Source organism: Panthera pardus, unplaced genomic scaffold (assembly GCF_024362965.1).
Source record: "Panthera pardus isolate Hobbes unplaced genomic scaffold, ASM2436296v1 HiC_scaffold_21, whole genome shotgun sequence".
Classification (NCBI taxonomy): Eukaryota; Metazoa; Chordata; class Mammalia; order Carnivora; family Felidae; genus Panthera; species Panthera pardus.
Genome location: NW_026526777.1, coordinates 29,305,073 through 29,321,324, shown reverse-complemented (window position 1 = coordinate 29,321,324; position 16,252 = coordinate 29,305,073). Strand labels below are relative to the sequence as shown.

General features: G+C 55.2%; 2 protein-coding genes across 3 annotated transcripts in view; both read right to left on the bottom strand.

The window, feature by feature from the left end:
• Positions 1–12,325, bottom strand: part of CACNA1S (calcium voltage-gated channel subunit alpha1 S) — a 65,353-nt gene extending 53,028 nt beyond the window's left edge. For both annotated transcript variants that reach the window (XM_019431049.2, XM_053909080.1), the window contains exons 1-2: positions 12,077–12,325; positions 10,234–10,339 (exon numbers count right to left, since the gene is read on the bottom strand). In XM_019431049.2, the coding sequence (XP_019286594.2) occupies positions 10,234–10,339; positions 12,077–12,228 (258 nt within the window). In that variant the 5' untranslated portion in view covers positions 12,229–12,325. The remainder of the gene's footprint in view (positions 1–10,233; positions 10,340–12,076) is intronic.
• A 970-nt stretch (positions 12,326–13,295) lies between these two features.
• ASCL5 (achaete-scute family bHLH transcription factor 5) lies at positions 13,296–15,298 on the bottom strand. The gene has a single exon (XM_019431036.2). The coding sequence runs from the start codon at positions 14,408–14,410 to the stop codon at positions 13,838–13,840; it is 573 nt and encodes a 190-aa protein (XP_019286581.1). The 5' UTR covers positions 14,411–15,298; the 3' UTR covers positions 13,296–13,837.
• Between the last annotated feature and the right edge of the window lie 954 nt (positions 15,299–16,252).

Genomic DNA, 16,252 nt, shown 5'->3' with positions numbered 1-16,252 from the left:
CACTCACCTAAGGTTGGGGACGCATCACCAGAGGAACCAACCCTATCATTAAAAGGTTGGAACTTTCAGTCCAACCCCCTTAACCTCCCGGGAGGGGAAAGGAGTTAAAGGCTGGATCAATCACCAACGGCCAGTGATGTAATCAACTGTGCCTATCTAAAAAGCCCCATGAAAACCCAGAAGGACAGGTTCAGAGAGTTTCTGGGTTGGTGAACAATGGAGACTCTGGGAAGGAGAGTGGTGCATTCAGAAAGCATGGAAGTTTCATGCCCTTTTCCCCCATACCTTGAGGTCAAGGTGTGCACCTTTTCCATCTGGCTGTACCTGAGTTATATTCTTTTACAATGAACCAGTGATCTAGTAAGTAGACTGTTTCTCTGCGTGAGCCACTCTAGCAAATTAATCAGACCCAAGGGGAAGGTCGTTGGAACCTGCCATCCACAGCCCGTCCGTCAGAAGCACAGATAACAACCCGAACTTGCTATTGAAGTTGGGGATGGTGGTGGCAATCTTGTAGGACCGAGCCCTTCATCTGCGAGATCTGATGTTCTATCCAGGTAGACAGTGTGAGAATTTTTTTGAATTGTAGGTTCACCCGGCTGGTGTCAGAGTTGCCTGGTGGTGTGGGAAAAACCCCCCACGTACACACTGGAAATGGGTGCCGAATCAATACGGGTGCAGCCTCGGGATCTCTATTCCTAAGGAGGGACGCTACACCCCAGGCTCTGAGACCAGAGTAGGGGAGACAGCGCTGATCCCCTGACCTTCCTGACCTCACGGGAGGACCGTGAACCAGTCTGACTTTGCGAGACGAACTTTGTTGCCAGCTTCCTACAAGTGCCTTCACTGCCACAATCCCCTTCAAGAGAATTCTCGTCTCTCCACAGACAGACCTCTAACTGGCCTTCCCCGGAGTATGGTCCCGACCACAGCCCTTGCACCTGTTCCTGGGGGCGTTGGAGCTGGACACTCCCAAAGTCCTGGGCTGGAAAAGGCAGGGGTTAGACTGCAGTCCCCTCGCCCTCCTACTGCCTCTATTTCCAGGCTATCCTCCATCTATGAGGGGCAGCCAGTCCTGCCACGGACCTGCTCCCCCCACCGGCATGTGCTAGGCGTTGACGGAAGAGGGTGGGAGCTGGCTGGACCCTGTCTGGGACCACAGAAGCAACTGTTAGCATACCGTCTCCCTCCATATCCCTGCCCCAACACTGTAGCCTGCAGGAAGGCTGGACTGGACTCCAGTCTCCCGGGCCCCCTGCGCCCCCCTTGGAGGGCTCAGAAAGAACCATAGCCTAGAGCAGGGCTGACAGAAGAGCCAGAGGCCTCCTGCCACTGCCGGGCCTCATCTCCTGTGCCTGAGTCTCCTTCCTGAGGCTCAACCCATGGTGATCCCTTAGGATACAAATCCTACTGGTGGGAGGCCATTCATTCATAGTTGTTGTTAACTCTTTAAGGTACACTTGCTTCAAGGAGCCAAAGCGGGTTTGGCGGAGGGAGAGGGAACCCGGTGTGTGTGTAGGGAGCACAGGCTGGGTGAGGCGGGGCTCCGTGCGGGCCTCCTCGCACATGCCTTCATGCCTGGGGGCCTCACGGTAAGTGTTCCCAGCAGGCTGGTGGGTGCTGCGGTTATGAGATACTTTCATGACATTAATGATTGTTTTCCTCCCGGATTCATCCCCTTTCTCGCTCCCTGAAGCAGACAGCAGTGCTGGGCCTCCTGCCCCAGGAGACGTTTGGGCCAGGGCCCCAGGCCTTTGTTTTCTAAGCCTGAACCCACCATGTGGAAAAAGGGGTTGAAGAGAGAGGGCTGACTCACAAGTGAAACAGAGACTCACCCCAGGGCCGAGAGGCCCCAATGTTAGATCTGGTCTGGGGTCTGTGTCCTCATAGTGCCCTAAAGATGTGGCAGGGTCTGGGAAGAGGCCCCAGGGAGCCCCAGGAAAGCAGGGTCTCACCTTGCCAAGGATTCCTGCCCCTTAAACTTTGCATGGAGACAGTGGAGGGTGAACCTGAGGGGAATGTGGGACTGGAAAAACAGGTCTCCTCCAGGGCGGACAGAGCACTGGTGACCCCAGGCCCTTAGCACTGCCTGAGACACAGGCCTGGCTCCAGGCCAGGGCAGGCAGGCCGACTAACCCTAACCCAAGAATAACTACAGGTGAAGATCTCCCCATCCAGAGGGACATGGGCTCAGAATCCAGATTAAAGTCGATTTCTAGGAAAAAGGATGACATTTCCTGAGCACCTTAGTTGTGGACGAAGGTTCAGTCCTGCTACGCTGTTTTTCCTACTTCCCGGATGAAGAGAGTTGGGCTCAGAGAGGGAAGCTGGGTGCCCGAGGCCCAAAGGGCTAGTCCCACCTGCTGGGACTGAGTCAACGGCTTTTCTGCTAAGCCAGCCTGGTGGCCGGTGGCCACACCATTCAAGGGGTATCCAGGGTCCTGGCATGTGTCTCCATGACCACCTCAGCCTCCAGGTTTGGAAAATGACCCATTGAGGAGTGAGGAACGTGGCTATATTTAGGCCGATGGAGTCTTACCCAACTAGATGTGATCTGAGTGGGTCTCTCCTGCCATCATACTTCCCCCCTCCCTTCCCACAGGGGAGAACCGGGCTCCCCCCGGTCTAGGGGGGTCAGACATGCCAGGGCTTTCTACCCTAGCAAGACCGTGGAGCTGAGGGTAGCAGGAGGAGCCGCACGCTTGTAGTGGAGGTGATGGAGGGGGGACGAGGGGAAAGCCCACCATGCGAGAGGGTGGGAGACCAGTACTGTCTCGGGTAATCATGATAACATTAGCTATTCGCTGAGGTTTATTAAGTACCCATGTATGTGCCAGGCTATATCCTAGCCACATACATTACATTTCAATCTCACGGGAACTGTGCAAGGGAGGTACTCCTACCCTCATTTTACAGATAAGGAAACTGAAGCACAGAGAGGTTATGTGATTTCTCTGGGGTCACACAGCTGCTATGTGGCAGAGCCATAATGTGAATCCAGACAGGTTAATTCCAGGGTCAGTGGTCCCAACCACTAGGCCATGCTGGTCTCAGATCCTGCCTGCCCCTGCCTCCCCCGCCCCGGCCCAGGTCTGCCCTTGCCCCTTGGCTGTGGTCTGGGAGTGCTGGTCAGGCAGGGAAGGAAAAGAATGACAACTGAACAACTCCCGTGTTGTGTGGGACATGATGCCCTCGCCCTCATCAATGTAAGAGTTCTGAAAGGACCCATCGTGGTCCCTGGTGAGGTGACTGAGGCTCAGAGAGCTTAGGAAGCTGCCAGCCAAGGTCCAGGGTGGAGGCAGGTTTGTCTGACTTGAAACCTCACGTTCCCCATGACTCCCCCATAGGGTGCCCAAGTTTCCTTCAAAGCTTTCGTTGTTCACTACCTCCCTGTCCTCAGCCCTGCCCTCATGTGAGGGGCTCAGACGAGGGGTGGGGAGTGCTAACTCCCCGGAAGGGGAGCAGAGTCCCTGCAGTGGGCCAGGGCAGGCTCCGAGGTGAGGCTGAAAGGCAGGCTTTGATTGTACTTTGCCAGACCCTCGTACGGTGACCCAGGCTCGGTCACCGGTGCCCAACAGGTCCCGGATCTCTGAAGGGCAAGGCCAGAGCCAGGGTCCATCTGAGGCCGGAGCCTCCCCAGATGGTGCGTAGAGTGGGCTGCTGGCCGCGGGAGTTGGCGGGCACATTCCAAACCCTATAAAAAAACAACTGCCCTGCTTGCCAGAGGCTTAGGCTGCAGCCTTGTGCATAAGACCGCACGGCAACCGGAACCCCAGGAATGTACCAGGGGCCTGGCCGAGTCTGCTGACACGGGAGGGGTGGCAGGGGTGGGCGCAGTGCTCTCAAAGGTCCAGGGACAGGGAGGCCGGGGGTGCCGACGCCAGGGACAGGCTGAAAGGCCGAATCCCGCTGGCCTGGCCCTGTGCTGGGCAGCACCAAGGCCTACCCGACTGGTGCTACCAAAAATCATCCAGAACTTAGAAATCAGGCAAACGGAGGTCACCGCGTCCTTGTAACGCCATGTTGGAGCATTTCATAACAGGCCTGGCCAAGGATTATTTAATTATCTAGGACAAAGTTTATCAGCCCCAGCCTTATTCACATTTCAAGCTGGATAACTCTTTTTTGGTGGGAGGGGGCCCTCCTGTGCTTTGCAGGATGCTTAGCAGCATCCCTGGCCTCTACCAGTAGATGCCAGTAGTGTGGGCACGGTCCCCACCAAACTGTCTCCCTCCTTTCCCTCGCCCTTGGAAACCATTGACCTGGGAGAATATACTGGTTCCCCTCTCACTGTTCTGTCCTGTAGAGCTGCAAATGATTTCTGCCTGCTAGAAAAGATAACCCCAGTAGGTTACTATTTTACTGCCCGGTGGACGTCAGCTAGCTTGATAACCAACCTGGCAATTTTATTCCATCATTTCTTTCTCCACTATCATATACTTCTGTTCCGCTAATTCTCTTTGAATCAGCTTTACCCTCCTGTTTGGGCTGAGGGGAACTGATCTTTAACGTGTGTTCCTTCTTTATTGTAATCAGTCATGTTTGCACTGATTGAAAAGTCTCCTTGGACACAGGATTGCTCTGTGGCCGAAGTGAGATAATGTAGCCAGAGCAATCAGTTTCCAGTCTGTGCCCAGTAATTAGTAACTGTGACTCTTGTTGCTTTTCCATGTGGGTCCCCTCGGGCCGGTCTAGGTTGGAATGGTGACCCTCCCAAAGTCCCCTTTAACTCAGGCAGGGGGACCTCCTAGGATCAGCGTTGCTTCAGACCTCAGGGAGCAAGTGGGGCTTCAAGGGGCAGAGCTGGCTTTAGAAGGTCTTGGTTTGGGTTCAGGGTCTAGGGCACTGCACTCTGGTCTTGGCTTCCAACTGCCCTTGGACATCTCACTGCCCTTTTGCTGGCCCCAGTGGTGACTCTGTGTCTCTTCTCTCCTCCTGCTTCGCTGACAAGCAGTGCCCCTCTGTGTCCCGCATCCCCAGGCTTTTACTCTCCAGGGAGAATTCCGGGACAGGGCTGTGTTAGACACAGGCTTCCCAAGCCTAAGGCAGGCTTCTCTCTTGGGCAAGAGGAGTCCAGCCCAGGCAGAGCCTCGGGCTGGATGCTCTGTGTGTCCATTCTGGCCTGGGCAGGCAACAGCTTCACAATCAGGAGAAAGCAGACTTACAGTGAGGGGCTGGGGGCTGCTCTCGTGGGACGCCTTCCTGTACCAGTCCCCAGGGGAGCAGGGATGGTCATCATCCTCTGTCCTCCGCTGTCCAGAAGGCCACATCAAGATGCCCCACAAAGGGTACGGGCCCGCCCAGATAGCCGAGCGGGTATGTGCACCCAGTCTCTGTGCCTCAGTTTATTCTTCTGTAAAAAGGAGAAAAGTAGTACTACCTGCCTTGTGGGGCTGTTGTGGGCAATACATGAGATAATGCATATAAAGCATTAGAACAGAACCTGTACGATGCAAATGTTCGACAAATACCAGATGTTGCTGTCAAGGAAGAGGAGGAGGAGGAGGAGGAGGAGGAGGAGGAGGAGGAGGAGGACAGTTTGCTGCAGGATGGGGTTGGGGGTGGACAGGAAAGCCATTCAGATAAGCTGGATGTTTCAAGGAGTGAAAATGAAGCATTAAAGAGACATCAGGGACAGACAGTGGGTGGAGGAAAGGGGAATTTTTTTATCTGAAATACTCCTTTGGTCATACCCTAGAACAACCCAAGGGTCTCTGGGATCAGGGCTTGGTGACTGGGGAGCCCACTCTGAGGCACAGTGGTGCCTCATCTAGTAACTTCTCTGAAGTGTATGATGTCATCCCCATCTTACAAATGAGGGGACCTAGGGTGCAAAGAAGTTAAATAACATGCCCAAGATCACACAGCTAGTATATCAATGGTTCTGGACTAGAAAACATACATTGTAGGGGCTCCTGGGTAGCTCAGTCGGTTAAGTGTCCAACTTCGGCTCAGCTCATGATCTCTCAGTTCGTGGGTTAGAGCCCCGCATCGGGCTCTGTGCTGACAGCTCAGAGCCTGGAGCCTGCTTCGGATTCTGTGTCTCCCTCTCTCTCTGCCCCTCCCCTGCTCATGCTCTGTCTCTCTCTGTCTCAAAAATAAATAAAAACATTAAAAAAAATTTTTATAAAAAAAAGAAAACATACATTGTAGCCTTAGGACCCATTCTTAACCACCACGCTGCTTCCCCAACCTGGCTGATTTCAGAGACCATTTCCCCCTCCGCCATGATGCTACATAGCTGGCCAAGACATGAGCATCCTGGATCTTCTTCTTGCCATCCTCTGACCCACTGTGTCTCCCCAGAACTCCCCTGCCCTCTCTGGGCAAGGGCCTCAGTTTCCCCTTCTGTTCAGGGAGGACCCAGGTTTCCCCACTGACACAGAACAGGCAGAGTCGGGGGGGGGGGTACCTCAGCACCAGTCCATCACCTGCAGCGAAAGCAGGGGGGAAGGAGATGGAGAGTAGGAGAAAGCTCCTGGAGAAGCACCCAGACCTTCCACGGGAGCCTGCTTCACGGACAAGTGTCAGGATTTCTTTCCCACAATCGGGGGTGCCAGCTGCCCCCTGACTCTGTTTGCACACAAGTCAACCGTGGGAAGCCCTTCCTGCCCCCTGACCAGCCCTGCCCCCCACCTCTCACCCATCAAATGCTCAGACCTGCAAAGCCCATTGCCCGGTGAACGTGGGCACCTGTATCTCCACGTGTCGGAAATTAAAATCACTGTAGCCCTCCCTCCCACCTCGGCCTGCTCCTCCCCCGGTGTTGCCTGTCTTGGTAAGTGATACCGCCATCTGCTCTGGCACCCACTCTGAAACCCAAGTGTCATCCTTGTCTTCTTCCCCTCCCCCATGCGTCCGTCCCTACATCCCGCAGTCACCAGGTCCCACTGAGCCGTCTCCTGTCTCTCAACGTCACCCTCTTATGCATCATGCCTCAAGTCTAGTCTCCCCTGTTTCCTGCCTGGACAACTTCATGACCTCTTCCTCCCTCTCCCTGCTTCCCACATCGCACCGCGTTCCAGTCTACCCTCTACATGGTAGCTTGAGAGATTCTTCTAAGTCCCAAACTCCTCTCTCAATCTCTTGCCTCCAGCCCTTTGCTCATGGGGCTTCCCTGCTGAGCCTTCTATAACCTCTCCCCGGTGCCCCGACCCCTCCTCCAGGACCAGCTACATGATCGACAGGCCCAGTACGAAATGAAAAACTGTAGGGCCCTTTGTCCAAAAAGTCGGAAATAAATGCCATTGAAGGTATCAAAATGCAAAGCTTTTTCCTTCCGTCCATGGTTTCTTTTTCAATCTGTCATGGTGGTTTTTGGTTTTTTATTGCCTATTTAATGTTGTAAGGCACAAGGGCAGACCCTCACAGGCACTCCCGTCCTCCTCCATGACCTCCTCCAGGCTTCTCCCACCAGCTGCCAGGTTCCCCCCACACACACCATCCAGCAGCCAGACATCCTGTGTCTCGGCCAGAGGTGGGAAAGTGGAGACAGGCATCTCCCTTCCCACGGGCTTGCTGCCTCCACCCAAGGTGGACAGGAAGGAAGCACACAAGGGTGGATATGGCCACCTCTGCTCCAAGAGACACAGGGGATGTCTGTGTGCTTGATGTGGTCGAGGGATCAGCCACAGGCTCCACCCAGCGATCATTCGCTGAATGGGCCGCGGAACCGTCAGCCCAGGGTGGGGACAGCCATTGCCATGCCCTGTCTTGAGACACCGAAGATAGACCGCATGTATCCAACCCTGACCCTGGCCCAGGGCACCGGCAGGGAGAGAATGAGCGGTGTCTGTCTTTTGAGGTGAGAAGGGGGTAGGAGGTGGCAGAGGGCGAAATGTGAGTGAGCCGTGGCTCCAAGCTACTCATGCACGTACCATGATCTCACTGGTCTTCGCTCACAAAATATGGATTTAGAGATGAAATTATTTAAATTTTCAGTGCTATACCCACGGATCATTAAACCCCAACCATGGGGTCCTTCTGAATGCAGGCCCCGGAGGGACTGCACAGGTCACATGCACATGAAAGTTGGCCCTGTCCTCGTCCTTCACATCTCAGGGAAAACATCCCATCCTCTGGGAGGGAATAGGTTTTCCTCCAGTGCAATATCATAGTGTCCCAAACCTTATAGATTTCCCTTTTCAATTCAGATACTTGTGTAACTGGTTTAATTATCATCATTTTAATTGGTTTAATTAATTAAGGCCCATGAAGACAGAAACTAGGTCTACTTGGTTCCCAATCTTATCCCCAGTATGTACCAGGGATATAATGGGCACTAAATAAATATTTGTAAAATGAGTGAGAATGCTAATGAAGAATTGGTCCTTGGGACTCCCTTCTTAAAAAATATGGGTTATTTTGGATGACTGGGAAGTCCCTAACCTTTCTCAGATACCTACAAAAGCAGGCAATAGGGTAAGAGAGAGATAAATGTCTGATTTCCTGTCCTTCTGGTCTAACTCCTCTCATTTCCCTCCTGCTGGATTATGCGGAGATGAACATATAATTGACAAGTAGGAGTGAGGAATCCACCGCTAGAAGCTGGCTGTGTGACTTTGAGCATCACCTACCCTCTCTGGGCTTTACCCCAAAGGGATCAGATCAGGATCCCTCACTGACTATTAATAGCCTGTCCAACTTTGACAGTTGAGGGGTATTCGCTGCTTTGGAAAGGTTTCTGGTTAGTTCTTCCTCTTCCAGGTGATTTATTATCCTGTGTTTATGCACTCTAGACCTTACCCGAGGCGTTGTAACTCCAGCCCACAAGCTAAAGGGAAAAGCACACAGGACTGCGTGAAATTGTTAGGGCAGCCATTTTGTTTCAAGATGGAAGAGGACAGACCCAGTAAGGCGTAATTTAATAACCTCCAGAGGGCAATTTCTTTTGAAAGTAACCAACTTCTTAAGGAGTTGAAATAAAACTAAGGCCCCCAGATATGAAGTCCTGAAGAGTGGGGTGGACCCAGAGCCCTCCTAGATTCAGGAACACTGAACACTGGGTCTGCCTTGTGGAAGGCCCCTCCCAGCCTCAGTTGCAGTCCTGCCCACATTTTGTCTCACTTTCCTTCCACACGCAGGAGCTCAGAGTTTTTTCTGTTTATAGCCAAGCACACACTTAAAATCCCAGCTTCTCGCCAGCTCAAGATAGATTCCCATGGAAACCGGCATAAAGGAGAGGCAAAGAGAAATACCTTTGTTTCAGGCCCTGGATGCATGTTAATTGCCCTCCCCCCCCCCTCCTCCCCCGTGGTATAAATGCAGGAAAAAACCTGTTGAAATGGCGGGTCCATTGTCCTGTCCCCTCGTGGGCCTGAGAGCACTGTTTCTGTGAGGGATTCCCCTAGAAGTCTTCATGCTGTTACCACATTAGCAACACAGCTGTCACAAAGGCAGGCCCTCAAGTCAGAGAGGCCTGAGTTTGAGACCCTATGGGCAGGACCTGCATGTGGGGTGATCCCGAGCAAGGTACCCAAACTCTCTGCCTCAGTTGCCTTGTCTTTTACATGGCTTTAATGTTGTTACCTCACAGGGATACTTCTGCGGATTAAGTAAGACAATAATGTAAAATATTTAGCATAGAACCTGGCATCTAGTAAGCACACGACAAATGGTAACCATGCTTACTATTCTCTAGCTGTTGAGTAAAATCAGCCCTTTTACTCCCTAGGGCTCCATTTTCTCATCCACAAACCAGTGAGGCAGGGAGAAGATAGGACAAATCCCTCCTAGATCTGGCATTTTATGGTTCTGTGTCTGTGTTACTGGTGAAGGGGTGAGGAGAAAAGTGGTATAGAGGTCTAAAACGTGGTCTCTTGGGATTCCTAGATCCCACTCTCCCAGGAAGCAAGTTTCTTCTGGCTTATATCCAGGAAAGGGAAACTAGCCTTCTGCCTCCATTGCTCAGGAGCTGACCTTACTAAGCCTCAGTTTCCACATCTGTCAAATGGGACTACTTTATGGGGTTGCCGGGAGGATTTTAGAAGCTTACTCTCATCAGATGCCCAGCACAGTGCCTGGGCCCTTGCTCAGGGCTGGATGGTAATATTACAGAATCCAGAATTAGCAGGTGTAGCCTGCAAAGCTCTTGAGTCACTCAGCCAGCCCTGCAGGTGGCTGGGAGCTAGACTGAGGCTCTGGCATCATCCACCAGCATGCCGTTCACCAGGGGGGCCTCCCTGAGCCTGGGGCTGCAGGCCCACAGGAGGGGGGTGGGAAGACCTGTCTTACCAGACCAAGGTTGAGAGTGTTGTTGTCATCTTCAGGCATGGGCAGGTACACAGCCAGGGCCACACAGTTGGCAAAGATGGTGAGCAAGATGATTGTCTCGAAGGGTCTGGTGCCAGGGTTAAGGAGAGCCCTCGAGTGAGGCGTCGGACTGGTGCAGTCAAGGGGACCAGAGCCCTGAAGGTCCGTCTGGACTAGGAATGTAAAGCCAGGCTGATGGGCCCATGTTGCTCCTTCCCTGCTCTCCTGCAGGTTGTACATTCTCCTCCGGAACAGGTGACTTCCATTTAGACCTGCTGGGACCTCGAAGCTCTGGTTCCTGGCTGGAGTCTTAATGCCCCGCTGTAAGCGCCTGCCCATCCCCCAACCCTACCTGCCCTGCTCCTGAGGAGCCATGACCTTCTGAGATTCCGGCCAGACAACCTGGGGGGCCCACTCAGAGAACTGGCAAGGGAGGCTGGGGGCTGAGTATCCACAGGGCAGGACAGGGAAAGGGGAGGATGCCGAGATAGCACCCGAGCCTTGCAGCCAGAGGAAGGACTAGATAACCCAACTGAGCAGCCGTGCTCCTACTCGCACTCACTCACCCCTCCCTTCCAGGCTCACCCACCGCTTCACGGGGCCGGTTTCCAGGGGGCACCCCACGCCCATTCCTTGTGGGTGAGCCGTACAGCCAACCGGATAGGCTGAGCCGTTGGAAAGCGGGTGTGGAAGGAGAGGAGGGAAAGGGAAGGAGGGGCGTGGTCAGTGGTGGAGGTGGGGACAGGTTGTGGGGTGGGAGGCACGCTTGTGGAGAAGGTCTGGACTGACAACCCCACTCTCTTCCCTCCAGTGTTTGAGAAGAGGCTGGCCACAGGGGCAGAGGCCAGCAGAGGAGGAGGCGTGGAGGAGCGGAGGTTGGAGGAGAGAGAACCCACCCGGGGAAACCCGATCTCACGGGAGATGGGCCACAGGGAGAGGCAGCGAGAGGTTCCACGTCACCAGGTGCAGCTGTGGGGAGCAGAGCTGACGCCGACCCCAACTATTCCAACCGGCCCCATGTTTTTCTTATCTTTCCAATTATCCCTTATTCTCCTTTCTTCTAGGGAACAGCTGGTGGGAGCCTAGTCTTCCAGAACCCTACAGAAATATTTCAAATATTCCTGACCTCTCTCTGAGAAGGCACTTGACATAGCCCCTCCCCCCAATCTCCTTCCTCCCTTCCCCAAATAACCCAGATATTTTCATCGGTCTTCCCCTCAGAGCTACTGCAAACATAGAAAGGGATCGCAAGTCCCTGGCCCCAGGCTGGTATGTCTGAGCTAAAACTGCCAGGCCTCTTAGCCACTGCCGGGAGCCCCTCACAGCAGCCCTTTGTTCAAGGCCATTTCTCCCCCAACTCCAGCCCCAGCCAGCCTCCCCTCACCCAGCAATCTCTTTGCTTTCACACTCTCCCACCAAGGGGAAGAATTTTCTTACAGAGGCCGCCACTTTTTTCTCTCCTAGCTGTGTCAAAATGAGACTGTTGCTTCAAACCCCGCAGGGGAGCCCCATGACAATGTGACTTGGGCACACCTGTGAACCGCCCCTCCCCCAACCCTGGCTCCTGTTGTAGATGGTCCTAGGGCTGTCACTGGGCCTTGGGCGGTGCACTCAGGCCTCAGGAGCCTCGAGAGTTCTGCCGCTCCCTTCCCCCTCAACTGAAGGCTTCCTTCCCAAAGGCTCCTTATGTCATTCTGTGGAGTTCGCCCCATCTCCAAGCCCCCAGTCTCCCCGGCCCCCAATCTCGTGATCTGTGCCCATACCCGGTCTCCCTCTCCCACATTACACACGCTCTCCCTGATACCCTGGGGACCCTAAAGGATACTTCCATTCCACGATGTTGATGCAGGCCTTCCTCAGGGGGTTCTGGAGGGTCAAGCAGAACAAGGCCCGGGGTGGCCTTGGCAGAATCTCAGGAACGGGCTTCTTGGGCTGTTTCTTCCTCAGGCCCTCATCCTGGGGTGAGGATGGCTCCATAGCTCCCCTGGCAGTCTCGCGGTCTCCTGTTCCCCCACCCCGCTGCCCTCTCCTTCCTGTGTCCCCAGCGCCCCAGCCTTGGGGACTGGACCGGCTGAGCCTGCTGGGCCAAGCGTGCCCTGCTGAGCCAGCCGTGGGCGTGGGCAGGAGGATTACTCCCCCTGCTCCCAGCAAGTAAAATTAGCCTCCGCTCGGCTCCCCGCTGCCTGGCCTGAGCTCCTGAGGCCAGGCAGCTGTCATTCCTTCCCAGCCCAGCCAGTGACATCCCAATACGTCCCTGAGGAGGTTGGTAGGGGGGTGGCGGAAGGAACTTTCACACGGGCCTGGGATGGGGGCAGCGGGCGACAGGATGGAGGGCTTCGAGGCTGGGGCAATCGAGGGTTCAAGAAGGGGATGGCCTATGATGGGGAGCCCCGAACTTCAGACTGGCTCCTTGCTGCCAAGATTAGTACCCCACCCCACACCTCGCTCCCTAGCCCCTTGACACCGTCCAGAAAAGGTGCTGGGTGGCCTAGTTCGGCACGACTACACCGCACCCCCTCCCATCTCAGTCCCTGCTGCTAGAGTTCAGTCCCCCCCACCCCATGCACACCCCATGTCAGGGAAAGCTAACGCCTCCACACTGGGATGGAAGGCTCCCCATTAGAACCTTGAACATGAACGCTTCAGGCACAGCCCCTGCAGCACTGTGCAGAGACTGTGCGCCTCGTGGGCTTCTCCCCCAAGCCCTCCCCTCAGCGCCTAACTGCACAAGGGTTGTGTCTCATGCCTGGGACTCTGGCCCCGCCCAGATACCCTCCCTGGTATACACAAAGCTCTGTCAATGTTAGTTGAATGCACAAGCTAACAGAACACCCCACACCGCCCACAGGAAGTGCTCTGAGCTGCGAATGGGAATGCGAGAGGGGCACCAAAGCACGTGGGGGTAGACGATGAGCTGGAATCACAAAACCCAACAAATCTTTTATTTAGCCTCTTGGTACAAACACTGTGCCATATGGTCCCACTGCCCACAGAGGGATACAGGCTGAAGGGAAAAAACACAGTCCTCACACAACCTCGGGGGGTGGGAAATATGAAAAGGCTACACCAGGAGGTTAGGGCTGGGGGTAGATCCTAGCCCTCCATCAGGGAAGCCAGACGGCGCCACCAAGGCCCTCTCTGGGCTTCTTCCCAAGTCTGATCTCGATCTCGGCCGAGGGCAAGCAGTAGTCTGGCCTCCGCCGCGGCCTCTGGGTTCCTCTCGAGGTGGGGTGGGAGGCGGGGGTGGCAAGCCAGCTCCCAAAGTGGACGCTGGTGTTTGAGGCCATCTCGTGGACGGCAAGGGCACGGCTCATCCAAACCAAAGACCGGCTGGCCTCCTAGGGAGTCGCAGACACAGGGTTGCGCCTGTGGCGACAGAGGACGGGGCAGGGCCACCACGGCGGGTTGTGCACCACCCCGCCGCGGGCTGAAGCGGAGACGGAGACCCATCCAGGGACGGCCGTCCCGGGCTGCCCTCCTGAGGCCTGGAGCTGGCGCGGCGCGCACCCGCAACTTCCCGGGGCCCGGCGCCCTCACTGCTCCGACGGGGCTCCTCCGGTCTCTGTGGTGCCCCCTCTATCCCCGATCAGTGGCTGGATTCCTCCGACTCAAAGAAAGGGGAGGAGGAGAAGCAGGAAGACTCGGACGACTCGGGCACCAGGGAGGCGGGCCCCCGGGCCTCGCCGTCGCCCGGGCAGTCGGACGGGGAGCCCGCGGGCTGCGCGCCGTCGGGGGCCGCGCTCAGCAGCTCCTGCAGGTACTTGATGTAGCGGATGGCGGCGCGCAGGGTCTCCACCTTGCTGAGCCGCTTCTCCGCCAGGGCGCCCGGGAGGTGGCCGCGGAGGCGCGCGTAGCCCTCGTTGACGCACTTGACCCGCTGCCGCTCGCGCTCGTTGCGCTTCTGGATGAAGGCGGGCTCGAAGGGGTAATCGTACACCCCGAAAGCACCGGGGAAGGGCACGTAGGGGAACACGCCCGCGTAGGCGTCGTAATACTGCGGCTCGGCCGGGCCTGGGTACAGCAGCAAGGGCACGTTGCCCAGGGGCTCGGCGGGGGGCAGGGGCGCCCGGCGCGGAGGGGGCACGACGCCCAACTGCATGCAGCTGGGGGGCGCCAGGGACCGCCGGTCCACCAGGGCCCGGCAGAAGTTATTGTTCATGGTGCCGCGTGGAGCTGGACCCAGAGTGAGACCCTCCCCGGGAATCGCCCCTGCCTGGGGTCTGCGCCGCCCTGACCACGGGGATGAGTCACATCGCCAGCCACGGCCCTGGGGTACGAGGATCGGTTAGGGCTTCTCTTTGCCCTGTGGGATGGCCTCCGAGGTGTCCCAAACAGCAGTCATCGTTGCGGCCTAGCGGGGCTCCTCGCAGGGACTCAGCAGGCACCCTCTCCAGTCCAGTAGTGGCGCTGCACAACTCTGGGGACCCCTGCCCTCTTCCGGGGCGCCCATGTGGGCAGGACGGCAGGCCTCTGCACCCCGCTCCCTCCTGAGCCCAGCATGCGCACCTCCCGCGGGCACTAACCCTGGGGCTCCATTCTGGTTCTTGTTCCTCACGGCCTTGGGGATCCCCCGGCTGCCTGGGCTGCAAACCGCCGGCTGCTGTTAGGAGTGTGCCCGCTCAGCTCAGGGACATGTTTCTAAAGAAGAGGAGAGTGAACACATCAGTTAGGAAAGGCTTTCTATGATGGGCTTCTTTGTGTTACCCCCATCCTCAAAGGGGATGTAAGCACTATGAGGGGAGGCAGTGTGGCTGCTGAAGACGATATACGGAGAGCAGGGTTCAGCCCTGCGTTCATCCCTTCATGGTTGGGGGGCCTCTCTGGGTCATGGTTTCCACATGTGGAAATTTAAATATCCCTCACTGGAGGTTAATAATATGGGAGAATCAAATGAGAAAAAAATATACCAAAAAACCCCACAAAACAAACAACCCTGGGCCTGGCTTATAAAAAGTGCCCAATGACCCTACAATCCAGCAATCACACTAGTAGGTATTTACCTAAAGAACACAAAAATACAATTCAGAGGGATAGGTGCACCAGATATATATATCAGTATTATCTACAATAGTCAAATTATGGGGAAAGCCCAGGTGTCCATTGATAGATGCATGGATAAAGAAGACACACACAGACACACACACACACACACACACACACACACACACACACACTGGAATATTACTCGGGCACAAAAAAGAACGACATCTGGCCATTTGCAACAACACGGATGGATCTAGGGAGTATAATGCTAAATGAAATCAGTCAGAGAAAGACAGATGCCATATGGTTTCACTCATGTATGGAATTTAAGAAACAAAACAAACAAAGGGAAAGAGAGAGAGAGGAGCAAAGTAAGAAAGAGACTCTTAGCTATAGAGACAAAACTGACGGTTACCACAGGGGGGTGGGTGGGGGATGGGTGAAATAGGTGATGGGGATTAAGGAGGGCACTTGTGATGAGCACCGGGTGTAGTATGTTAACTCACTGGAATTTAAAAGCTTTATTTGTTTATTTTTAACGTTTTTATTTATTTTTGAGAGAGAGAGAGAGACAGAGCATGAGCTGGGGAGGGGCAGAAAGAGGGAGACACAGAATCCGAAGCAGGCTCCAGGCTCTGAGCTGTCAGCACAGAGCCCGACACGGGGCTCAAACCCACAGACTGTGAGATCACGACCTGAGCCGAAGTCGGACGCTTAACCGACTGAGCCACCCAGGTGGCCCACACTTGCTCATCTTTGTCCTTCATTGGGTCCCAACTCTGTCCCCAGTGAGCTCTGCCCTCCGTGCTGAATGAAAACCAGGGAAACTCAACAGCGATCCCAAGTGCCGTGGAGACTTGCATCTGCTCTCAAAAGCGGAAGCAAATGTGTCAGACATCAGGACAAATTCACATATCCCTTCCCTGCCCAGCAGCCTTTCAGGGCTTCCCCCTCTTTTGTTCTAGAAAACCTCTCTCAAACAGACTCCCAGCTTTATCAGGACTACTCTCTGCTCATT